The sequence below is a fragment of the Neoarius graeffei genome, chromosome 24, assembly GCF_027579695.1.
Source record: "Neoarius graeffei isolate fNeoGra1 chromosome 24, fNeoGra1.pri, whole genome shotgun sequence".
Classification (NCBI taxonomy): Eukaryota; Metazoa; Chordata; class Actinopteri; order Siluriformes; family Ariidae; genus Neoarius; species Neoarius graeffei.
Genome location: NC_083592.1, coordinates 45,012,033 through 45,038,213, shown reverse-complemented (window position 1 = coordinate 45,038,213; position 26,181 = coordinate 45,012,033). Strand labels below are relative to the sequence as shown.

At 42.1% G+C, this 26,181-nt stretch overlaps 1 protein-coding gene across 1 annotated transcript in view; it reads left to right on the top strand.

Moving 5' to 3' along the window:
• Window positions 1–26,181, top strand: part of limk2 (LIM domain kinase 2) — a 57,367-nt gene that overhangs the window by 15,521 nt on the left and 15,665 nt on the right. The window contains exons 3-10 of the mRNA XM_060907361.1: window positions 10,229–10,364; window positions 20,628–20,737; window positions 22,057–22,248; window positions 22,769–22,874; window positions 24,440–24,651; window positions 24,907–25,093; window positions 25,694–25,780; window positions 25,956–26,087. Coding sequence (XP_060763344.1) covers window positions 10,229–10,364; window positions 20,628–20,737; window positions 22,057–22,248; window positions 22,769–22,874; window positions 24,440–24,651; window positions 24,907–25,093; window positions 25,694–25,780; window positions 25,956–26,087 — 1,162 coding nt within the window. The remainder of the gene's footprint in view (window positions 1–10,228; window positions 10,365–20,627; window positions 20,738–22,056; window positions 22,249–22,768; window positions 22,875–24,439; window positions 24,652–24,906; window positions 25,094–25,693; window positions 25,781–25,955; window positions 26,088–26,181) is intronic.

The following is a 26,181-nucleotide window of genomic DNA, read 5'->3' as shown; positions in this document are numbered from 1 at the left end:
ATTTCCTGTTCAGTCAAATAATTAGTCTGGATAATTAAGAACAGTTAGTCTCTGGCTGCTTATTTTAGTATAGATTTTGTACCTCATGTGTTTGCAACACATTTGTGTGCCTGCGCAGCAAATTTTAGCATTCCAAATATTCAGTTTTAAAAAAAAAAAACCTAAATGTTTGAGAGAGATGTTTGTATGTCATTAAAGTAGCACATGAAGTCATGAGGCACGTCTCAAATAGAATTATTATCAAGGCTGCCTGGATTTCCTGCAGAAACAGAAATCAAGGAGACAGTGAAAAGTCTCTAGAAGAAATGTGGAAAGTTTGTTTGAAGATGCTGGGAACAAATTACCAGTCGATTTTTCCGTATGAAATGATGCAACAGGGTGCCCAAGACAAGTGATTTTCACTTCTAAAAGCAAAGTGTCTCATCAGATACTGATTTGATTTTTGATTTAGGTTCATGTCAGAAATGCATGCTTAATATTGCAGAAATCAACCAAGCAAGCAGGCACAACAAATCCAATACGAAGACTAGAAACGCACTCGGAGCGTGCGGACCTCCGCCAAGGACAACCATCGACTCTTCTGTGATGTGCAAATCTGCAACCGCAAACACTTTATACTGTGTGTCTGGATATATTTCCAAAGCTATTAGGATTATGTGCCGACACGTGTTTCCCAGTGAATTAGTGGTGCCTGTGAAGGCATCATATTTCTACATTGGCTATGTTTTGTTACTTTTGAACTTGATTGCCGTCTACTGGATTTTAAGGTGTATAGCAAATGCCGGCTCTTACGTTATTCTATCCACACTCACTGGATATGAGTAATCACACTCTGATTGGCTACTCTACTACTAGGATATCAACTCATGTACCGTGAATAGACAAAAACAAAATGACGGAGAGTGTTGCTGAACCAACCGAGGATGAAATAAAAACTCTACTTGAAAATAAAACCCCCAAAAATACAAAAAAAAGCAACGAAATATGGACTAAAAGTATTTGATGGTAAGTGCGTATGGTGTAGGGTCCCCCCCCCCCCCCCCCCAAATTATCAGGCTTGTAGTACTCTAGTCTGACTTGTGCTCTAATTTTAAAGACTCGTGACTTGTCTTGGACTTGAGCGCTGATGACTCCGACTCGTGCATTAGCTGCATTTGGACTCGTAAATTGGAGACAAGGACTTTTTTTTTTTGTAACATGCCATAATAATTTGCTATAAGATTTATATCTACATTTTTATACTAAATTCGTGCAAGAGAATGCACATTCACCGGTTCATACATCATGTTCCGGGAAAAAAATTAACATTTAATGGCACTAAAATGCCTGGAGAGAACGCCTCTAGGATTGTCCACTTTGCTTATACAGACTTCTCGTGCAGTGGGGGGAAAAAATGCACTGTGATGTGTTCCATATGTAGAAGAACTATCGATGAGACGCTAGGGATGACCTCAAACTTCAATCGTCATTTGGCAAGACTCCATCCAGAGAAGGAAGTGACACGCTATGTTGATTGCTCTGATAGCGGGGCTTGCTTGCTGAGCAACGAACTAGCTACTGTTAGCCCTCATGTTATTTACCCTGTTGATAGTGAGTGGGGCTTGCTGAGCAATGAACAAGCTTTATCTCTAGCCTATTAACTAAAATGGGGCAGTCAAGCAGTAACGTTAGTCCACCACAGTAGCAGGGACCGTTTCACATAAAGGCTGCAACAACCAACGTGAAATGGTGCGGCTGGAGTCTTGTTCTCGGGCCCTGTCCACACGGCAACGGATTCAGGTGACTCCGATACAATTGCTTATCGTTTAGGCCTGGCGTTCACACGGCACCGGCGTTTTGGGTGCCCAAAACGCAGTCTTTTTGAGAACGGGTTCCAGAGTGGAAAGATCTGGCAACGTTGCCATTGTGAAGTCGTCTGGATGAGTAGAACGGATTTGTTTACGATGACGTCACAACCACATGACACTGAGTGCTTCACGCTGGGTAGAAGTGTAACGAATATCACCAGGAAAAAGCCTTACAGAGCACTAGTGAGAGTGAAACACGAGCTTGGATATTATTATTATTATGTTCAGTGTTAGTTCACAGTAGTAATGCAAGAAGCAGAATAGTGACAGTAATAGTGAAGCAAAAACATGCAGTTGTACAAACACTGCAGCTCTACAGCAAAATATTCATTTATGAAATGGTCTGATTCTTAACACCAGTAGTGCCAATGATCTTCTCATTGCGATGCGATGCGAGTTGTCAACAAATCCTATAACTTGGTTCATGAAACGCGCTTACAAAATATTTTCACTGTGAATATTTATTGTGTAATGGTGCAAAGTGAGAGAGAGAGAGACAGAGAGAATAGCCCTTAGGGCAGAGTCAATCCCGCCAGCAAAAATAGGGAAAAAAAGGAGCGATCTCACCTCTTCAGATGTTGATTTAAGTCCGACAATACATTCCTCAAAAAGGGCGTAGAGGAGCAAATTAATCCAATTTATTCCAGACCATTAAAGACGCCGCCTTCCGCGTAGAATCATACGTCATCCTCGCCGCCATATTGGAGAGGTCAAAGCGGAGAATAAAGATTAGCTGCGTTTAACTGTACCAACAGGTTTACCGTCCAAACGAGATCATATGGGATTACCTTTCACAGGTGAGAAACAACAAATTAATCTATCAACGTGTACCATTCAATTTATTCCGGACCATTGAAGACGCCGCCTTCCGCGTAGAATCATACGTCATCCTCGCCGCCATTTTGGATAGGTCAAAGCGGAGAATAAAGATTAGCTGCGTTTAACTGTACCAACAGGTTTTCTGTCCAAACGAGATCACATGGGATTACCTTTCACAGGTGAGACTGGAAAAATACTTTTCATTGTATTTAGTCATTATAATGTAATTTTACAAACAGATTTTCCTGACTTTGTGGCTAATATGAAGTCTCGCGCATAATAGTTTATGCGCATGCGTCGTTACTACTTCTATTGTTCTGGTGTCTCCGAAGGGACCGTCTTACAGCGCCCCTAGAGGTGTGGCATGTGTATTGCATCGTTTTCAGCAAGCGTTGCGTTGCCATATGGACCTGATATTTTACTGATTGTTGCCCATTTGGACGCGATATATTTTTAAATAACATCTTGTTGCCGTTGTCGTGTGGATGTAGCCTCGGACTCGACTCGGGTTTTCTTTAATGACTTGGACTTGAACACTGGGGACTCGAGACTAGACTCGGACTCGGAGGTTTAGTGACTCGACTACAACAATGCAAATTGCTCCTGTCATTTCACCGGTGTTTATATTCTAAGCAGAGATGACATTTTGTATAAAGGTTTTTTTATTTATCAAATTTGCTAGAAATAAAAATGCTGTGTCTTCTCAAAATCCAGTGAACGTGGATAGAATAAAACGGATATTTTATGAAATTGAGACATACATGGCTTATAGCCAACTCGACGCTACGCACCTCATTGGCTGTCAGCTTATGTGCGACTCTATTTCTTGGCATAACTGTTAAATGTTAGTGAAAGTACAAATAAGTTTGTGGGTTTATTTTCGTGGGTTTATCTGATCACATACTCTCTCATTGTTCAGATGTTTTGTATTTAGCTCCAGAAGCAAAGCTTGTGATGTCTGCATTCCTCGATACGGAGGCCCTCGTCAGGCGATCAGCCAGAACCCAGGCTCTTAGTGGACAATCCCACAGCTGCTCAGGCTGCGTCGTGCTAATGTGATCCTTATCAAAGCAGACTTTTCTTTTCCATCCTGCATCCCTGCCACTGAACGCAACATGATCCTTATCAGCTGTTTTATTTATAGTAACTTTTCTCTCATTGTTTCTCTTGGTCTGTTTTTGATTTGTTTATATTCGTCATGTAGATATTGATTTTCTCTCTCCCTTTTTTTTTTTTTGCTTGCTTACTCTGTTTCCTATCATGTGTCCGTTTCTTTTTTGAACACTATGTTCCAGACCCCTCGAATTTCCTCTTCAGAGCTGGCGATGTTGAGCGGCAGCCGGCCCACAGGATTCAGTTTGCACACGCAAGAAAGACCTGAATTACTCAAACACTTGGCACTCACTCTAAATCTGCAACTAGACCTCTGAAATGTCTGGAATTAAAGATTACATATGTCAGGAACAAAAAGAAAGCCATGCTCTGTTGGAGTGACGCGTTTCCCGTTCGCAGGCCAGCTCTCGCAGCAGAACGAGGTGTAATCAAGAAGATGGATTGCTCTTAAGCTGTGAAAGGTTTCTGGCTGTTGGGCTCAGAGCTTTTCTCCCTTTTTATTTTTTTTTTTTAAAGCTCTTGACCAGATTCCGTGTCAAAAATTTTCCTAGCAGCTATGAGTTATCAGAGGTTCTGATTGACGTGTCTATTTTTCTAGCAGTGACTCTGAACATTTTTCGCTGCTATTGTTTTGCAGCAGCGCTCCGAGCAGAGTGAAAAATGCTGTTTGGCTCCAGGTGTTTCCAGTTCTCTTGGTATGTAGGAAATTTAGGTAGTACTGTAGAAAGCTTTGCACACGTTGTATTGTTCGCTGCTTGATTGGTGCGGTGGAATTGTATGCAGATTATAGACACCCCCCACCCCCCGAGTTGCTTCTGAAGACGAAACCTACACATCAGCTATTCGCAGCAGCGAGTTTTGTCTTTTTAACAGAGGGTAAATGAAAACTACGGCACGACTGGATAATTACATCTGCCCATCCGTGTTTTTGGTTAGTCGATTAAGTGCAGATGCTTACAGAAGAGTACTTGCAGAAGGTTTTCACTGACAAATTGTCAGGAATTCTCCAAGGGTCATAAAGGGAATGTTGTCTTTTGTAGTAAACTTCCCCGAAACGTTATTTTCCCTGAAGGCAACCCTTCTAAGGGTCCCCCATGGTGACACACACCTACGCTCACATATTTACAGAGCAAGCTGTGGCATGTTCAAAAGGAGTCTTGTACTTTCCGTGCTTCCTAGACAAAAGTTTTTCATTAATAACAGAACTAAACCTCTCCACTCAAGTTAGTCTCATTTAATTAAGTCAATTTTTCCCATGTGAGCAATGTCGCAGCTAAAAGGAACGGTGTTCCAGCATCACCTTCCAGCCATGGGACTGCTAGAGGGAGAAAGTGTGTGATGTCCCTTTATGACTAGTTTTGGCCAGAGGCCCAAATTCCTTGTTTTTTGGGTCTTTTTACATGCCTCAGACTTAATTCAGTGTGGGCCCCTGTGTTTTTGTGGGTGGGCTCGTGTGTGTGTGTGAGAGAGAGAGAGAGAGCGAGGGAGAGGGTGAGAGAGCACACCCCCAAACATGTCTTTGTCTCTACACATGAGCCCAAGCATTCTTCTTTGAAACCAAACACTCGGATTTTCTAGTGTGAACTCACGATCGCCTCATATTCCATCTGCTTTTTCCTGAAAGTGTTAGTCATTAAGTCCCTCGTAATACCCAAAAGAAATACTACTCTGGTCTTTTTGGCCATTTTTCTGACCCTTTAGTCAGATCTCACATGAGTTAGCCATAACTAAGCTGTTACTTTTATAAACATTTACACCATCAATAAGAGAGAGAGCGAGGGTATTACACAGTTGCATGAAGATATGAAGTTTATCTTCGAGTGGTGAATGTATATCACGAGTGAGCGAAGTGAAGAGTGATGTATTTTTCAACACGAGAAGCTAAACTTCATATCTTCACATCACCATGTAATGTTCTTTTATATTTATATAGACACAGCCACAAAAAATATGCAAGCTAATCAAAAGATGTAATTTTGAACCGGTTCACCATTTTGACAACGCGCATCTTGTCAGTTGGAAAACGCTGTGAGGGACGTCATCAGAGTGAAAAATCCATAATTATACATACAGGACACTTTTTTTTTTTTTTTTTCCCCCCTCAATGGAATAAAACCATGTGTTTTATTCCCTTCTAGCAGGTTTCATTCATTTGATTTGATAGCATGCAATATTGTTAGCATATCGCTTATCCTATGTGTATTACATCATGCATGCTCAGTGCTCTGAACTAGACCCCGAAGCCGTTTGTTTTCAGGATAATGGCTGGCTGATGAAATTATTGGCTGGCTAGCTGACTCAGCCAAAACCTTAATGGCTGCTGCAGCCACCAAAATGTTTATGGCTACAAATGGCTGATACTGGACATCACTGTGTGGCATATATCCGGGCGAACGGATCAAACAAATGGGGGGAATAAATAGCAAATGACCACAGGTCCCCTGGTCTCTTACTTCATTGTAAATATAAATCTAGCAAGATTGTAGTTCAGTGCTAATAATAAGCTAATCTGGATTGTTCGAGGAAGGCATCTAGCTATCTACTCTCACTAGCAATGACCAGTGAAGGACTGGCAGCTATCTTACTATGATGAAAGTAGAGTGGTGGAGTACTTTTTTTTTTTTTTTATCAATCTCGAAGTATGTGAAACAAACAAACAAAAAATACCTTTACACTTTCCCTCAGCAGCGGCAAAGAATGCAGCCATCTCGTCGATATCGGAGTCTATTGATGCTCTGGGTGGGTTCCCGGGTTCCCCAGTGTATCGTGGTAACGGTGTGAGGGGCGGGAAGCCAGACAGGTAGTCACAACGGCAAGCTTGTGGTGGCTCTCTGTGCTGTGATATCAGTTCTAAATCTCTACAGTGTATGCCTATACGTCTCTATTGTGTTACTACTAGTGTGTACAGTTGATCATGTTTGTGTCACTTTTCTTGTAGCTCATGATGTGGATAAACCCATTATTTGATGTACACAATTCTTAGTGGCTCAGCCAAATTTTATTAGATAGCGGCTCAAATTGGCTTACAAAATTATTGGCTGGCGGCGGCTCAAATTCTAAATGGCGGTTTTAGCGGCGCCTGGCGGCGGCTTCGGGGTCTACTCTGAACCACCCTGATCCTGCTTAACTACTTCCAGTTGAAGAGTGCATAGCTTTGCCTACCTTGGAGGAGAACTAGCAGATGATGGCGACCTAATGCTTGAAATCAGGAAACGGATAAGTCGTGCTGCGTTCGCCTTCCGCTCCCTCGACTCTAGATGCTGGAGCAGGGACGGCCTGTCCATTTCAACCAAGCTGAAGGCGTATAACTCCATCGTTCTTCCAACATTACAGAAGCAAAACCTGGCCGACACTCGCCAAGCGGCGCCACGTTTTCGAGGTGTTCCATCAGCAGTCCTTATGTCGCTTGCTCAACGTCAAGTGGTGGCATCACATCACGAACACTGAGGTCCTCAGACGTGCAAAATCAACCACCGTAGAGACGATCATCCGAGGCAGTAGGCTCCATTGGTTGGGCCACGTCTGCAGAATGGACGACACCCGGATGCTGAAGCAACTTCTCTTCGGTGACATGTCTGTGAAGATTCTCAGTCATCCAGGTCATAGTAAACTGTGGGTGGTAAAAGGGAGCAACTGCACTTGCTTGAAAAAGTGGTTTCTGTACTCTGCCAGTTTTCTGGAAGCCCTCTCATACTCCTGCACCAGTTGAAGGGTTCTCATCCCAAAGTGCGTGGAAACGTGTCTGTGAAGATTCTCAGTCATCCAGGTCATAGTAAAGCAAGTCCAGTTGCTCTTTTACCACCCACAGTTCTCTTCAGTGAGTTAGCGCAGGGTTTAAGGCCAAGGGGTCGACCGAAGAAATGCTGGAAAGACTGCGTAAAAGACAACTTGAAGGCTTTCAGCTACGACAAAGACTGGCATGATATTGTCCTTGACAAAGTCCTGGTGCGCCAACATCTGTCTGGGAAAAGCGCTCTTGGAACGCAACCGCAAAGATCGCTGGCAGACCAGACGGGTGCGACGGCATGAGGGGACCCCAATCGTCAAACCTGACGTGGATTATACGCACGCGCACATCACTCTACCCAGTGGAGAATGAGTGAGTATGGTTATCAAGATAACGACGTCATATGCTGGAGACGTAAAATGTCTGCGCTAGCAAGCAACTGTGACGACAATTTGTAAACAAACGTAGCCTCCAGGTTTGCTTTGTTAAATACAGAAGATTTTGAGAGAATTTTGAAAGACAAAGATGCGTTGAACACCTGAAAGGAATATTATTATTATTATTATTATTACTAATAATAATAATAGTAATAATATTGGCAGGCTTTTTTGTGGTATATCAGATGTATTCCATTCAGCTCGCATGATATTGAACTCATCTTAAGCTTATTCAGTATCATGTTAGTTGAATGGAATATATCTGATATACCACGAAAAAAAAAGCCAGCCAATATTATTTAAATATGTCCCCTAGATCCGTGATGTATTTCGAATTAAAAATGCAAGTTTTTAATACAAGAAGATAAACTTCATATCTTTCAAGCTGGTGTCTGATTTTTTTTATTATAGACACATTCACAAACTAGAAAAGCACTTGGAGAGCGCAGACCTCCGCCAAGAATCCTTTAAAAAAAATCCGGGATCCCGAAGGTGATCTGGATCACCGCCGAAATTTAATGGATTGTTACTTGTGCCCAGTCACACCTCTGGAAAACATTTCAGAGCAGTCCGTTCATTACTTTTTCCATAATGTTGCTAACAGACAAACCAACAAACCAACGCTACCGAAAACATAACCTCCTTGGTAGAGGTAACAGAGTACCCAAACTTATCAAAATAATTCATCGATTTCCTCATGAGTGACCTATAGAGAGTTACGTCACAGTTTTGGTTCTCCATGTCCTGGATGGAGCTCATATGAAAAATATAGGAGGTGTAGTTTCCAGTAAAACACGTGTGTGTGTGTGTGTGTGTGTGTGTGTGTGTGTGGTGAGGTGGGGTGTTTTTTTATTTTTAAATAGTAATAAAGAACAGTCAACAACTTCAGATCAAGCAATTAGGCACGAGTTGTTAGAGGATGGTATTGATGGCATTCTATCCTTTGTGATGGCTATTTAAATGGATGATTTAAATGCCACAGAACCTGTTGTCTACAGCTTTATGAACTTTTGACATTGCATTCAACAAAGCTCTTGTACACTACTCTCCTCACAACAGAATAAAACTTGAAAAGCTTGCTGTGTAGATCAGGGAGTGACATGGAGTGTAAATTGGCGAACAGTGGCCAAAACTTTGTAGACACCTGACCATCACACCCATATGTGCTTTTTGAACATCCTGTCCTAGATTTAGTCCTCCTTCCACCAGATTTTAGAGTGGTGTTGGGGTTCAGATGCAGGAACGCAGTGAACATTCCAGTGCATCTTAGAGTTGAGTGGGGTTGTGGTCAGGGCTCTGTGCAGGCCACTTGAGTTCTTCCACTCCAACCTTGGCAAACCATGTCTTCATGGAAGGACATTCATGGGGCACTGTCAATGCTGGAACTGGGTTGAGCTCCTTAGTTCCAGTGAAGGGAAGACTCTTGGATATGGGTATGATGATCAGCTGTACAAAGTGATAGCGAGTGCGGAAGAGAAGTGAAGAAGAGAGTTGGAATGTATGGAAGAGAGTGTCAGGAGAGATTTGTGACAGAAGGTTGGCAGCGAGAGTGAAAGGGAGGGAAAGTGTACAAGACCGTAGTAAGAGCAACGATGTTGTCTGGTTTGGAGACAGCGGCACTGACAAAGACAGGAAGCTGAACCTGAACTGGAGGTTGAAGATGTTGAGATTTTCACTGGGAGACACACAGTTGGACAGGATTAGAAATGAGTATGGTATATTAGAGGGACAGGACGTGTAGGACGGCTTGGAGACAAAGTGAGAGAGGTGAGATTGAGATGGTTTGGACACGTACAGAGGAGAGATCCAGGGTATATTGGGGGGAAAAGAATGCTGGAGATGCCAGGTAGAAGGAAAAGAGGAAGCCCAAAGATGAGGGTTAAGGAGGACACGAAGACGATTAGTGTGACAGAAGATGATGTGGAGGGACGTTATCTGCTGTAGCGACCCCAAATAGGAAGAGCCGAAAGAAGGTGGTTAGGTGTCCGCAAACTTTTGGCCATGGAGATGGGGAATGGTATAGATGCTTTTGATTGGGGAATGATGCAGGGGATACAGAACAGATCATGAGACGGGACATGAGTCTGGAATTGATGCAGGAGACGTATATAAGGGAACGATGTAGATAATATCATACATCAACCAGTGAAGGAGGAATGATCAAAGAAAGGATATTTCCTTGTATGTCGTCTTAAAAATGGAAACGGCAAAAGTTTTTCTCATTCTTTTCTCAAATGAACAACTAACCCCTGCTCTAATTAATGTTTCTCTTTTCGTGTCCTCAGGTGCTCCGAGTGCTGCGATCTCCTGACCAACTGGTACTATGAGCGGGAGGGAAAACTCTATTGTGGAGAGCACTACTGGGAGAAATTCGGGGAGCTGTGTCACGGCTGCTCACTGCTTATGACCGGGCCAGCTATGGTGAGAAACACCATTCTACTTTTCTCACTTCACTTAGTGTTGTCTTGAGGCTGTCGCTTCAGGACAGTGTGTTTTTTCAGGCTTGTAGGTCACTTCTTCGATTAAAGTGATCACACAGATTTTGGGTGTTTGCTTAAATTAGCCTTTCAATAACAAACATGCGACACGGCGGTAAACATGCCCCCATGCCAACTTTTCTGAAATGTATTGCTGACATCAAATTCAAAATGAGCATGTTTTTTTTTTTTTTTTTAAATAAGATTTCCCAGTTTCAACATTTGTCTTTGTACTATTTTGAATGAAATATAGGGTTTTCATGATTGGCAAATCTTCACTTTTTTTTTTTTTTTATACCACCGCTCTGAGATTGGGGGGGGGGGGGGGGGGGGTATATATTGGTTTACCTCTGTCCATCCGAAGCACCCTTTTTCTCAGCAACCACAAATCATAGCCACTTGGTACCAAACTTCAGCTTGGGGTTCTGTACTGTGTGTACCGTTTTCAGGTTTGTCGCACATCGACTTCCTGTTTACCGACTGAATGTATTTAAGAAACATATAGCATGGATTTACAAAATTTGTGCAACATTTTCCTCAGCAACTACAAATCACAACTGCTTGATATTTGGTACGGAGCTTCTGCTTGGGGTTCTGTACTGTGTACCGGTTTCAGGTCTGTCGCACATCGACTTCCTGTTTACTGACCGAATGTATTTAAGAAACGTAGCATGGATTTACAAAATCTTTGCAATGCTTTTTTTTTTTTTTTCTCCGCAACTACAAATCACAACTGCTTGATATTTGGTAGCGAGCTTCTGTTTGGGGTTCTATACCATATATACCAATTTCAGGTCTGTCGCACATCGACTTCCTGTTTACCGACTGTATGTATTTACAAAACATGGGGTGGATTTTGACACCATTTCAAGAAGCAAAATACTATTTCAAAATGGCAGTTTACCAGGATGCTATTTGAAATCCCTGGGGAGAGACACTGCTCTTTACTTGTTTCAGGGTTAATTATTTGTTGAAGTCAACATTAATAAGTGTCCTATTCCTTCGATTGCTTGCATAAGCGAGAGCGGGGGGATACGCAAGTGAGCAGTAGCTCACAGTTGATCTTATTTGTGTTTTACACAATGTCCCAACTCTTTTGGAATTGGGGTTGTACGTTGCTTTGCTGTGAAAGTGGTAGCACCTGCTAGACGAAAGAAAGTACGCATCTCATGCGTTCGAAATGTTCAGAATTTGGTTTCTAATGGCTTTGTCCACAAATTGGTCTCACCATGCGCAAAGTATTTATAGTAACTGTACAGTTATAGTGTAGTTGTAGCCCCTGAGCGCTCATAAGCACAGGCAGGGGGGCAAACTCTTCACCAACCAAAATCACTTGGTGAGTTTATTTAGCTCTGTGCCGTGTCCTCGTTTAGGTTTCCTCTCGTCTTTCAGTCTCCGTCCTTCTGTCTCTGTGATGCTTGCTGTGAAGGCTTAAAAGAAAACAGGCCATAACAAGAGCCTCCATCTTCTCATGTATGTGTGGGATTTATTTATTTAACGCTGCTAGAACAGATTTCCTTTTTATAGCAGTAAATTTTCCTCTACCTGTGATTCTTCTGTTCTGGCTGCTAGTAGATCAGTGCTAGAAGGCAACAAGGCCCAAAACCTAACCACTGTTTGTTTTCCAGGCTTAAACTATGAGCTCATTCCCTATGATCTGGATGAACGCGATCTGAAGGCTGGAATGGTCTTGGCGTGTCTTTTGCTTTGTCATCATGCCTTTGGAATGTGCATGGGCTTTCAATGGACTGCTTTGTAATCATAACACAAATATTAGCCCTTATCCAAATCCTGAATAAGCGTGACGTTTAAGAACGGCACCACAACACACTCGCACAAGGTAGCGGTCACAAAGCAGCCAGTATTCATCGGGTAAATTCAGGGTTTTGAAGGCACGTTAAAGGGAAGCGAGAGTTTATCAGTGAGAAACACACAGAATGGGTCTCTTTTATTCAGACTCGAATTGAGTGCCAAGTATTTTGTGGCTGCTGTGTGTTGCCAGTTCTGGGCCCTGAAGGTGTAAAAACATCAACATGTCCCCTAAGGGGGACAAACAGACTGGAACTGGTGCTCGCAGTAAAACATGTTTGTGTGGAACAAGAGTCCTCATGTTGTGTTGTAATGAAGTGTGGCATGAAATTTGCCATGCTAGCAAAACCAAGCATTAGAAAACTTGTACACAATTCAAATGAAACTAATATGCATTTATTCATCCAGCCACGTGCATGTTTTGATAAAACATAACAGGGGAACATGACATTTTTAAACATTGTAATTCATGATGTGCATGCTGTTTATAGAAAAATAATCAATGATGGGGTGGATTATGTTCCTTTATTATATGGCATGAGCTACTTCCTGTAAAATCGTGCGCTCTGATTGGTTCCTTGGCAGGCAGAATTTTCCCGTAATGCCCGTGGGTGATTACGGACTTTCTTCCAAGGCCCCGGGTTTCAATGTTGCAAAAAACAAAATGACAAAAGATGAATTGGAAATCAAAAATGGCCAAAAGACAAACACGAGGCACTGAGTTTTTAGCTCGTCTGTCCGTAAGGCCGATGAGTTGTTGCCACGGTGTGTTCTGTTGTCCACGATTCAGTTAAATAGTATCTCCTCCATCAGTTCTGCACAGTTTCCTGTTCCAATTGTTTTGTTTGAAAGAACTCATCACTCTGCACAAAACTTGGTCGTTGTTTTGTCTTTTTTTTTTTTTTGCTAACGAGTTACTAATTAGGCCAAATTAATGAATTTTCCAGGCCTCTCACTACAATTGTATCTCCTCTCTCATTTCTCATCTGGTTCCAGTTCTGATTGATGTTTTAGGTAGATCTTCCCTTGAGGACAAAACTTGGTCATTTGTTTGTTCATTTTCCTGCTGTAAACCATTTGTTTACAACTTTTTCAGTTCAATCGTGTCTCCTCCCTCAGTTCTCAATGGATTTCAGTTCTAATTTGTTTTATTTGAATAAAATAAATTGTATCTCCTCTCTCTGTCATGCAAATTAAGTTCTGATGGATGTTTTGGGTCGGTCTTCCTTCGTGGAACAAAATTTAGTCCTTTTGTTGATTTTCCTGTTGTAAACAGTTTGTCGTGGAGGTTGGTCCTCTCTCACATGGTCACGTTTCAGTTCTGTTTGTTTTGGTCGTCATTGGTTGTTTTGATGGCAGGCCAGATGAGCGACTGCATCCTTGACGTTCTGGCTCAAGAAATGAGCAACAAAGATCCTTCAGAAACCATTAACAGATTCAGTTTTGAAACCGCTAGCCATTTCTAATGTGGAGCGTCCCCCATAATACAGGTCCCTGTGTAAGCCGTTACCATAGAAATGGTAAGGTATTAGAACTAGAGCATTAATACAGTATAAACCTGTAAGTTGAAGTACAGATGGCGCTACTGTTCATAAAATATTAATCTGCACATTGTGACCACTCAGAATTGAGAAATCACTGGCACTGTGGTAGAAATATGAGTCAAGTCCTGATAATACTCAAAGTTTGAAATTAATCTTCATACCACAGCCACGTTGTCATTTCTGGGACAAGCACTTTTTTTTTCGGGAACAGCACATTCTCTCATGCATCGGTGAACCTTTCTTTGTCTTTCTCCTAAATCTGCTTTAATCTGACTATCTAAAGGGGAGGGAGGAGTTCCTGCAGCCCAGTGCTGGGAAATACACCACACACACACTCGCACGCACTCACTCGCTATTACGAATCCTATAGGAATGAAAATGTTTGAGACATCCTACATACTCAGAATATCCGCTGCATCTAAACCAGTGTCAGTGTTATGTATGATCACCTTTCCAAATTTACAGGCTGACTGATGGATGACTCCATCACTGTCTCTGCTAATCTGTTTTTGTGGTTTCGAATGAATTAAACTGCAGTGTTTGTGGTTTGGCTGGACATCACAATCAACTTTTATGTCTGTCCAGACAGCTAAAGATACAGAAAGCTACATGCACAAATGGAGAACAAAAATAGTATCTTTGCTTTTTAAAACCTAAATCAAAATACAACCCCAAATCGGAAAGTTAGGACGGTATGGAAAATGCAAATAAAATAAGAGAGCAGTGATTTTCTCAATTTATTTTAACTTGTATTTCACTGCAGACAGAATGAACCAAAGATGTTTCACATTATTTATTTATTTATTTATTTATTTATTTTTTTGTCTGGTCAACTTAATTTGTTAATATACATCCATTCCTGTGTTTCAGGCCTGCAACACATTTCAAAAAAAGTTGGGACAGGGACAATTTAGGGCTAGTAATGAGGTAAAACAATTTAAATAATGATGTGATTTGAAACAGGTGATGTCAACAGGTGATTATATTCATGAATTGGTATAAAATCAGTATCCAGGAAAGGCCTGGTGTTTGAGGAGCAAAGATGGGCCAAGGGTCTCCAGTTTGTCAACAAATGTGTGAGGGGAAAATTATTGAAATGTTTTAAAACAATGTTCCTGAAAGAAAGATAAAGGGATTTGGATATTTCATCCTCTACAGTACATATTAAACGATTCAAGGAATCTGGAGGGATTTCAGTGCATAAAGGGCAAAGGGTTCAAGCCTAATCTGAACACCCATGATCTCTGATCCCTCAGACAGCACTGAATCAAGAACTGTCGTTCATCTATAGCTGATATAACCACATGGGCTCGGGATTACTTTGGCAAACCTTTTGTCAAGCTCTATAGAACGGATTTACATCCACAAACACCAGTTAAAACTTGACTGTGCAAGAAGGAAGCCTTGTGTTAATTGTGTCCAGAAACACCGGCGGCTTCTTTAGGCTCTGAGGCATCTGGGATGGACCATCACACAGTGGAAATGTCTTGTGGTCAGATGAATCAGTATTCCAGGTCCTTAATTTTTTTTCTAAGAAATGGATGCTGTGTGCTCCGGACCAAAGATGAAAAGGACCATCCAGACCATTACCAGGAACAAGTCCAAAAGCCAGGGTCTGTCATGGTATGAAGTTGTCTCAGTGCCCTTGACAAAGCTAACTTCTGTGATTTAGAGCATTAATGCAGAAAAGTACAAAGATTGTGGAGCAACATATGCTGCCTTCAAGATGACATCTTTTCCAGGAATATTTCAACAAGACAATGCAAAACCAAACCACATTCTGCTCACATTACAAAGGCCTGGCTGTGGAAGAAGAGGGTGTGTCCCCTCTGTCTTCAGGGGAATTTTTGAAATGAAGAATGACAACAATGACCTCATACTGTTGCACACCTTAAGACCTGTTTGTAGAAAGAATGGGACAAAATAACCTCATCTCTTGGTATCTTCAGTCCCTAAACATCTTTTAAGTGTTTTGAGAAGGAATGGTGACAACATAAAATGGTAAATGCTTTAGCGTCCTACATGTGAGCAGCAAACGTAGCACTAACTGCCACTCCAATATTGAGTTCTCATGAATGCAGGTTGCTTTTATTAGCAGAAGAAAGGCAGAATAGCAGTGCAAGTGTGTCTCGTGTCTGTGAACAGAGACAGGGTATTCGTTTTCCTGTCATCTACCCAGGGTGTCGTGAGTGTGTATGTGTGAGAGAGAGAGAGAGAGAGAGAGATTCATATTCTTGGTGCAAATATGAATAAATAGGTGTGGTCTTGGTCTGCACCTCCTATTTGGGAAAGCAAATATGTTCTAAGACTATAGGTAGCATGCAGCGGCTGGATACGCATCTCTACCAGTCTTAAAGGAACAGTCCACCGTACTTCCATAATGAAATATGCTCTTATCTGAATTGAGACGAGCTGCTCCGTACCTGTCCGAGCTTTGCGCGACCTCCCAGTCAGTCAGACGCGCTGTCACTCCTGTTAGCAATGTAGCTAGGCTCAGTATGGCCAATGGTATTTTTTGGGGCTGTAGTTAGATGCGACCAAACTCTTCCGCGTTTTTCCTGTTTACAGAGGTTTATATGACCAGTGATATGAAACCAGTTCAGTTACACAAATTGAAACGTGGCGATTTTCTATGCTATGGAAAGTCTGCACTATAATGACAGGTGTACTAACATCTTCTGCGCGCTTCGGCAGCGCATTGATACGGAGCTCCGATATCAATGCGCTGCTGAAGCGCGCAGAAGGTGTTAGTACGCCCGTCATTATAGTGCGGACTTTCCATAGCATAGAAAATCGCTACGTTTCAATTTGTATAACTGAACTTGTTTCATATCACTGGTCATATAAACCTATGTAAACAGGAAAAACGCGGAAGAGTTTGGTCGCATCTAACTACAGCCCCAAAAAATACCATTGGCCATACTGAGCCTAGCTACATTGCTAACAGGAGTGACAGTGCGTCTGACTGACTGGGAGGTCGCGCAAAGCTCGGACAGGTACGGAGCAGCTCGTCTCAATTCAGATAAGAGCATATTTCATTATGGAAGTACGGTGGACTGTTCCTTTAAGAGATGAATGTCCTGTCTGTCATAGTTTGAGGTAGAGCTGTAGAATATCTCCTGTTGAACTGAACACACACTAACGAACCACAAACCTGATTAATTTGACTGTTCTGTGGGGGTTCCAGAGTGCTGCAAAAAGAAATTTGATCAAATTAATGCAGTGTTTTAACTGTGATGCATCACAGGTTTACCATTTTCCTTCTAATATATAAGGAGGAAAACACATGGGGATGTGTGGTTGTAGATGTGAAAATAATTGAGTGCTGTGACGAGGCCCACACAAAGTAGCGTGACCGTTACCACCCTGAAGGTGATTATTTTCCTAAAACAACATGTCCTTAAGTGTTTTTCTTCCTCTGTAGCATGTCCCAGAGGTGGAATACTGACGCACAGACAAGGAGGGTAATGATGTTCAAGCACCGTCCTCTTATTTTGGACCTAGCTTTTCGGTGTTACTTATTTATTTTAAACACCTTTTTTTTTTTTGCCCTGAAATTTTGCAGTATTTCAGTAAGTTTTCAAGTACACTGTTCAAGGCAATACAGATGTTTTCTAGGGGTATAGTTGAGTTATTTAGATACAAGGGCATGTTAAAAAAAAATATTTTTAAACACATTTATTTCTGCAACAGAAGAACAAGACAAGCCCTGAAAACATGAAACATAAATCGGTATCCTATATGTAAGACTTGCATATGGTACTAGTACGTAAGACATCTTTTTATATAGTTTAGGACAGGGGTTCCCAAACTTTTCCATGCCAAGGCCCCCGAAACAGCATTAGCTTCTGGCCGGGGACCCCCTTTGCAAACCCACAGACAATTCTACAAAATATGTAAAGAAACATCAACTTTTAGAATGTTTTCTCGTGCATTCAATAGTCAATAATTGTTACATTTGTTCAGCATAAGAATATTATTAACTAACATGTTTTCAACACATTTTCGCACTGAACAATAAACTGTATAACCTCCTGTAGTACCTGATTCAACTCGTCATCCATCCTTTTTGCGACCAGTGCCTCGCGATGGAGCATGCAGTGTGTGGCCACTACATGCGGGGCCTTCTGCTTAATGAGAGCGGTCACTCCACTGATCTTCCCGGTCATCGCCGCGGCTCCGTCCGAACACACCCCCACACAACGGGTCCAGTCCAATCCGTTAGACTCGATGTAATCATCCAAAACTTGAAAAATGTCTTTCCCAGTAGTTCTTCTTTCGAGTGCTTTACAAAATAGTATTTCCTCCACAAATCTTTCCTGTGAAATAAATCTGATGTACACAAGCAGTTGGGCCTCATTGGATAAATCTGTACTCTCATCCAGCTGAAGTGCGAAGTATTCGCTGGCTCTCACCTGCTCCAACAGCTGAGCAGATGCGTCTTGAGCCATGTCACCAATCCGTCGGCTCACGGTGTTATCAGAGAGTGGGACAGCATCGTGTTTTTTGGGCAGCATCCTCACCAAGCAATTCTCGGACAATGTCTTTGGTGGCTGGTAAAATCAAATCTTCAATTGAGTGAGGTTTTTTTTAGCACAAGCAATGTGGTACGAGGCTAAAAATTATGCCTTCAGGGCCCGCTCGGGGACAGTAGCTTGCTGGGTGAATGCAGCAGATTGCCTGACCAAATGCTCTTCTTTGCGTCTGAAGAAATCTACTGTTTTTTCGGCATCTGTCGGATGTTTTTGTACCAAGTGACGCTGAAGTTTCAAGGTTTTAAGCACTCATTTGACAGGGTCTCCAGACAGAGGACGCATTTCGGGCAATCATGGCCATTTTTCTGTATGGCTGTAAAGCCATACTTAATGTATGCTGCCTCATATTTTTGGATTTTAGTTGGCCAGGACTTAGTTTTTTTTGCAGCAGTGTCCTACACAGCAGGGCTGTTGGTTTGTTCCTTCGGTCTCTTCTTCAAAAACCTGTCCGTTTTGCGCTAGCAATACGCTAGCTTGAGGAGCAAAGCAGCTTGATAAATGGCGCAAACCGCAACATCACAGGCAATCGGAGAGATGAGCATGGCAAACAACGTTTTGATATGATGTATTATTAATAATTATATTTTATAATAATGATTAAAAAACTAATTACAATATATTTAATAATTTTTAAAAAGTATTTCTTTTTTGCAATTTTTTTGTTATTGTCCCTCCAACTTTCTGAGGCCCCCCTGGCAGCCCCCCGGGGGCCGCGGCCCCCACTTTGAAAACTACTGGTTTAGGACACAAAACACACTTTGTTGAGCCTGTAACAATGACTAGCAATATTGCAAAGATGAATTATAAAACTAAAAACATCCCTCCCTCCATCCATCTTCTCTTCACATGCATGATGGACCAGTGTCAAATGATAAATGGGGTAAGATATATTTATCTATGGGATAATTCACTATGTAAATAATATCTTTACTGTAGAGGGTGTGGTTTACTATTTGAGACTAAAGCGTGCCTTTCCATTGAATGCACTTACCACTAGCTTTTTTCTTTTCTTTTTTTTCTCTCACTCACACACACACACACACACACACACACACACACACGCGCGCGCATGTATGCATGCATGCATGCAGACTATAGGTGTGCCTGAACGGGCCTAACTCGCTAAAATATCTCTTCCCGAGCATCTTGGTCTGGCATTTGGGCAATGTCAGGTGTTGAGGCTTGGTTCTGGTCAGTAGACACCACCTCTCCTTATCAACACTGAAACACACGCGCACATCAATTAACAATAAGTGAGCTCACTTTGCCACTCACCCTCACTGGCCCTGCCCTTGACCACGCCCCCACTGCTACATTCTCTTACATCACAGCAATTAATTAAAGACCGGAATGTGCTTTTAGTTCTTTTACAATTACGTTTAATGTAGTGGAAGTTTAGTTTGTTATCGCTTATGTTATAACCGCTGTAAAGTCATTCCCTCACCAGACTCACTCTTTCTGTCAAAGTTGGAAAGACCAAAAAAAAAAAAAAATGCAGCTTGTCATCATAATACTGACAAACCAGAAAGCATCTTCTAGCACAGGAGACTCTCTGTAAACTTCTTCCAGAAAGCTTCACCATCTAATCAAGGATTAGACTTTATTTGCTACATAACACACTTTAAAAAAAAAAAAAAATCCATTTAAGTAATCTTGGTTTAAGATGTTTGTTTTTCCATACATGTCTCTGTGAGTGAGCTGTTACTATAGTAATGGTAATATGTTCAAACAAGCATGTTTTATAAAAAAAAAATCTGATTTTGAATTTCAGCCAGTGCGGCTGAACAATCAGATTTGAGATTAAAAGTTTTGGAAAAATAACGAAAGACCCAAGGTTTTGATACATGATCATCCAGTTAATGAAATGGAGCATCAATAATCGTGAACGTTTAAAGAAAAAGATTATGAACTTTGTGGAAAAATAAGGAAAGGTTGTAGCCAAAGGGATAACAAGGACGGAGAAATGGGATAATAGTGTGTATGTGTGAGAGGGTGTGAAAGAGGGATGGTGTGTAACATTCCAGACTGCAGGGAGGTGCTGAGTGCATTACATCACTGACAGCAGGCAGGTTCAGACACAAGCAGGTGGGAGAGGTGTGTGTTATTTAAAAAAAAAAAAAAGCAGAGAATACCATCACTTGTGTGTGGGAAAAACAACCCCATACCACTGAGAGCGGAATGGTGACAAGGCGGCGTGTAGCAAACGCTGGGACGCTGTAGAGGGTGTCGCTGGAATTTGAAGGGTTTTGGGGGGTTTTTTCTGGTCGTTTTTTGCTGGAATGGAATGAGGCTGATCAGAACTCCGGCTGTGTTTCTCAGGTGGCTGGAGAGTACAAGTATCATCCCGAGTGTTTTGTGTGTCTGAGGTGTAAGGTGGTGATCGAGGAGCGGGACACGTACACCCTGGTGGAGCGCTTCAAACTGTACTGGTGAGGAAATGCTGATCTGCTGAATTTCTCTCTCTCTTTCTCTCTCTCTCTCTCTCTCAAACACACATTGTAGTTCTCATTTTAAAGATGTATTTCCTGGACTTTCTATCTCCTACATAGAACTGTTATGGATTTCCCCAAAGGTACCAGTGGAAAAACCCTGTGTGTGCTCTTACGGGAAAATATTCAACAGGGTGGCGTAATGTATCTCCATACGAAGTTACTACCCTGAAATTGATTTGATTTTTGTTTTCCTATAAGAGCATGCCTTGTAATGTGGTTGGTCCGTCCGTCCCCCCCCCCCCGAAGTCAACAATTACTTTTTTTTTTTTTTAAATGAGATGTCATAATTTTACTTGTTTATGTTAACATGCACTGCTAACGCACGTACGTCTATGAAACAAGTTAGTACCTGTTATCATCTGCATTATTATCATTCCCCCCCCCCCCGCCTTTTCCTTGTTACCAGGAAGTCCTAAAGTATGGGAAAACTTGATGTCTTTTTAATTCTGGCTGTCTTGATAATGTATTCAAATGAGATGATGATGATAACTAGATAGAGACTGTGACTAAAGTCAGTGATTTGCACTAGCTCTTACAAACCGGGACGTCTGGTCACCATACCATATAGATCTGGAACGGTAAGAGATGGGGAGTGATGCTTGGTGAGAGAGTTGCACCCTGCCACCCTGAGCAAAGTAATATTTAAACAAAAAAAAAAAAGATTGGAAGAAAAATCATGAAAATTGACTGTTATAAATGATTGGGAAAAAAAATCCTGTTTTTCACGGATCATTCCAAATCAGTGACTCAGATCAGCACCAAGTCATTGCAATGTAATTCAGCCCAGAGATATTCTTCATGTGAAATTTGGTGGTGATTGGTTGAAAACTGAGGGAGAAATAGCATCCTAAAATCTTTAGGAGAATAAGAATAATAAAGTAGAAAGGTCCCGAGTGAGAGTACCAATTTGCGCCAGTGCTGCTAGCGCATAATAATAATAATAACTTTTTAAAGAAAAAGAACCAACACCTTCTGACCAATTAGATGCAAGAACTTGTAAGTGCTGTGATGTATGGCAAAAATAATCAATAAAATATCACACTATTTCAGTTTAACAAATCAGCAGCAAATAATGCTACATTTCTTTTAAGTATTTTTTTTCAATATGCTTCTTGAACAATAGATTGATTGTTTTAACAAGGAAATTGGAAAAACATGACTAAATCCATTGTTGCAAAATCCAATCAGCTGTTACTGTGAGTAATGGTGGACTCAGTCAGTGGTGTGTGTGTGTGTGTGTGTGTGTGTGTGTGTAGTGGTAAATGCTATAAGCAGGAGGTCTTGGCACCGATGTTGGAAAGGCGCTGCACAGCTGACTCGTCTCCCGATACGCTGCCTCACACAGTGACGCTGGTGTCCATGCCAGCAGCAGCTAACGGGAAGCGAGGCTTTAGCGTTAGCGTACTCCGGGACTGCAGCAGCTCTACAGCCAGCGTGCACGTCAAAGAGTGAGTTGGAGGAATATCAGTCAATGAGCCTGAGTGCAAACACGTGCATGCTTAATCATGTTCAATTAATTGTTGAAGGTAAATCTAGCTTATTCTATTTATTGTTGCTAGTAATTTGTCCCAAAGTGATCAGGGATCTTGTTTCTTGAGTGTGCCTCACTTTCACTTTTGAAACAGCGAGTTCCTATCCAATCAGTCACCACAGGAATTGGCCCCAGCATCGTTTTGGTTCTCGCCATAGACACACGCTAGTAAACATGTTGCGCAAGTGTAATTGTTAGTTTGCGGTTAGATTCAGAGCAGGTTTGAGCTTGTACCAAGGATTGTTTCATTCTGAGATATTTCTGATGGTTTCAGTATAATCTGCTGCCATTTTTCAGTACATCCGATAGTGGGTTTTTCATGGTGCTGTTGTGGTAGGAAATAACAAACATGCTCTGCCAGTCCCCAGTGGCTTAGGTACTCGGTCCAAGCTCTCGCACTGATGCGTGTGTTGGTGTACTCATTCCTCCACCCTCAGGGTACGGGGGATGCTGATCAGCCCGGAGGTTCGGAATGCCATCCATGTTGGTGATCGCATCCTGGAGATCAATGGACTTCCAGTAGGAACGCTGATGGAGGATGAGGTAAGAAGCCTTTTTGTCACATGCACACTCAAGCACAGTGAAAATTCGTTCTTTGTATTTAACCCATCTGAAGCAATGAACACACACATACCCAGGGCAGTGGGCAGCTATGCTACAGCACCCAGGGAGCAGTTGGGGGTTCGGTGCCTTGCTCAAGGGCACTTCAGCCCCGTGTTAACCTAACTGCATGTCTTTTGAACTGAGGGGGAAACCGGAACACCCGGAGGAAACCCACACAGACACGGGGAGAACATACAAACTCCAGACAGAAAGGCCCCCCCCATCAGCTGCTGGGCTCAAACCCAAAACCTTCTTGCTGTGAGGCGACAGTGCTAACCACTACACCATAAGCGTGTGTGTTGGAATGCTAGAGTGATACCTTGTCCTAGAATCCAGTGAGAAATGGAACTGAAGACAGTTATGCTGGAATGGTGTCCGTCTACATTCTGGCTGCTTGCTATGACGCGGTGCTTTTTACAATAACAGCAAGGAGAAGTCTACAGTCGTGGGAGAATTTTGTGCTTCTAAAGATATGAGTACGTCAGGATATCACTTTCATCACTGTTGTCACTTTGTCATGTCAGTTTAAAACAGTTCTTGAGTTTGTAAGGGCCCGGTCCCACAACACCGATAACTATACCTATAACTCCAATTCTGACTATACCTCTGCCTGAATTTAGTTCCAGTCTGGAGTAGAAGCAACACAACTAATAATATCGCTTGGTCCTGACACTCAGGGAAATAAATGCATGCAACTTAGGAATAGTCATGAAAGCTTTTTCCGAGTAGTAGCACGCTATTCTGGGTCATACTGTAGAGCTTGGACTTCAAAACAACCCATGCACACACACTGGTGGTTGATGATAAAATACAGATAGGTCACAGACTATGGAAATATAATAAAAAAGGACACAAAATACGGAGTGGTTACAGATTTTAATACGGAGGCTAATAATTTACAGATTAGTCACGGATGTTTCAGTATATTACAGATTGGTTACGGATTTATACGTTTACTTTTACTATTGATATTTCATGGAAAATCACATATCCGTGAATAAAAGATCCGTGCTTTGTATCATATTTTCCGTGAATCCGTATTCCGTGACTTCATGATGCAACAAGGATGTACAAAGATACCTGGGAAAAATGGCAAATGCTCACAGTGTCACCATGTAAACAATTACCTGATTGGTCAGATGTTTATCAGGTCCAGGCCTGGAAAAATTGCTCCAGAAGCAATCTCAGTGATATGCATAAACCCAGACCTGGGCTATAGGTATCATTATCAGTTTGGTGGGGGGGGGGAGACTCGGTATATAATAAAGCACAGCTCGCTGTGACCCCAAAAGAAATTCCAGTTTGATTTTTCAGAAGGAAATCCTGTTACGTTACTGCTATTTGATCATCTTTTAGTCCAGACTCCTGTGTAATCCCAGGGGATTAGTCTTAAGATCAGAAATTCATGCTCGTACAGACTTGCATCATTGTTGTATCCTCATATAATCTAAATTTCAATAGTATCAAGCCTGAGGGTGGGATTTGACTTTTGATTGGTCGTCCAGGTGGAGGATCTCATCCATCGAACCAGTCAGACGTTGCAGCTGCTCATCGAGTACGACCCGGTCAGACAGAGACTGGACCGACTTCGCCTCGGCACATCCAACAACCTCCTGGGCGTTCCTGCCGCGTCACGCCTGCGCCTGTCCTCCCCGACTGACGGAGTGATTGAGAGGACGGGTAATGATGACGGGACACTGAAAAGGAGATCTCTCAGGTCGTTCATCCAGAGTGGTCTTGTATTTGGCGATTGTATTTATCGGTGTTATCTGTATTATACAATATCACAACTTTCCAATATGATTTCTTTCTGTTTAAATAATCTCCAAAGAACAAGTACATAAATATCAATGGATTTAAAATATTCACTTGCAGATCGTTCTATAAATTCAAACAGCTTGGGTAAAACCATGAAAGTGTTCCTGATGTACTATTTTAACAGTATGGGTTAATTTCTCGCTATGAATTCCAGGCGCAGTAACAGTATCTGTAAGTCCCCGGGGCCCTGTTCACCGAAGGAGCATCCGATTCTGACACGGGACATCAGCCGCTCCGAATCGCTCCGATCCTCCTCCAGCTGCTCCCATCGCATTTTCCGACCATGTGACCTCATCCACGGAGAGGTGCTCGGGAAGGGCTTCTTCGGTCAGGCCATCAAGGTCTGTCCACTCTTCTCTTCTTTTACGCTGTCAGGGTGCCAGTGTTGGCGTCGATGCCTAAATCGGGAACTGTTCCATGCTTTTCCACTGCAAAAGAGCCAGTATCCTGCAGAGACAGACATGCGCATCTTAGAACCAAGTACTGGTGAAGTTAGGGGCTTGGCATCATTCTTTCACCAGAACACCAAGCAGTTATTTATTACTCTGCAAAGGATGGAAAAAAATTGTTTGGCTCGCAAATTGGTGAAAACAGGACAGTTGGTCAGTTCCAGCACCTGCATCAGCACCAGATTCTCCCTTTTTCAGTCGAAAACGGGCATCTGGGGTGGGGTGGGTGGGTTTTTTTTGGTGCATTAATGGTGTTAGTGGTGCGCAGTTTGCGAAGTGTGTTTAATGATTTTACTGCTGTTTCATTCTTTTTTTTGGGGGGGTGGAATTTTACTAGTCAAGGAATTCCACTGTTGGTAATTGTCATTTATTCAGATAATCCTATAAATGAGACTTAAAATTGGAGTTAAAAGTAAAATATCCCAGGATGCATTTGAGCAAATTCTCAAAAGTTCCTTCAGGTAGTTGATTTTGATTTTTCTTGTTGAACAGGTCACCCACAAGGCCACGGGAGAGGTCATGGTCATGAAAGAGCTGATCCGGTGTGACGAAGAGACGCAGAAAACCTTCCTAAAAGAGGTGAGGTTCTGTGATTCACCCCACAGTATTTGATCCTGCAGAGGTTGGTTTTGGACAGAAAAAAAAACATTGTGACTTTCGTCACCCTGTTTTTAAATAGCTTTTTGGTTTTTCTTTTCAGCTTACAAAGCAATAAAGCGTATCAATAAATAAAAATTCATCAATTGTTTTGTAGGTCAAAGTGATGAGGAGTTTAGATCATCCGAACGTCCTCAAGTTCATTGGCGTGTTGTATAAAGACAAGCGGCTCAATCTAATCACAGAGTTCATCGAGGGTGGAACACTGAAGGACTTCATTAGAGATGTGGTATGTTCTGGCAGATAATTCTCTCTCTCTCTCTCTCTCTCTCTCTCTCCCCCCCCCCCCCCCCCCCCCCCCTTGTATTTTCCACGAGCAGCTC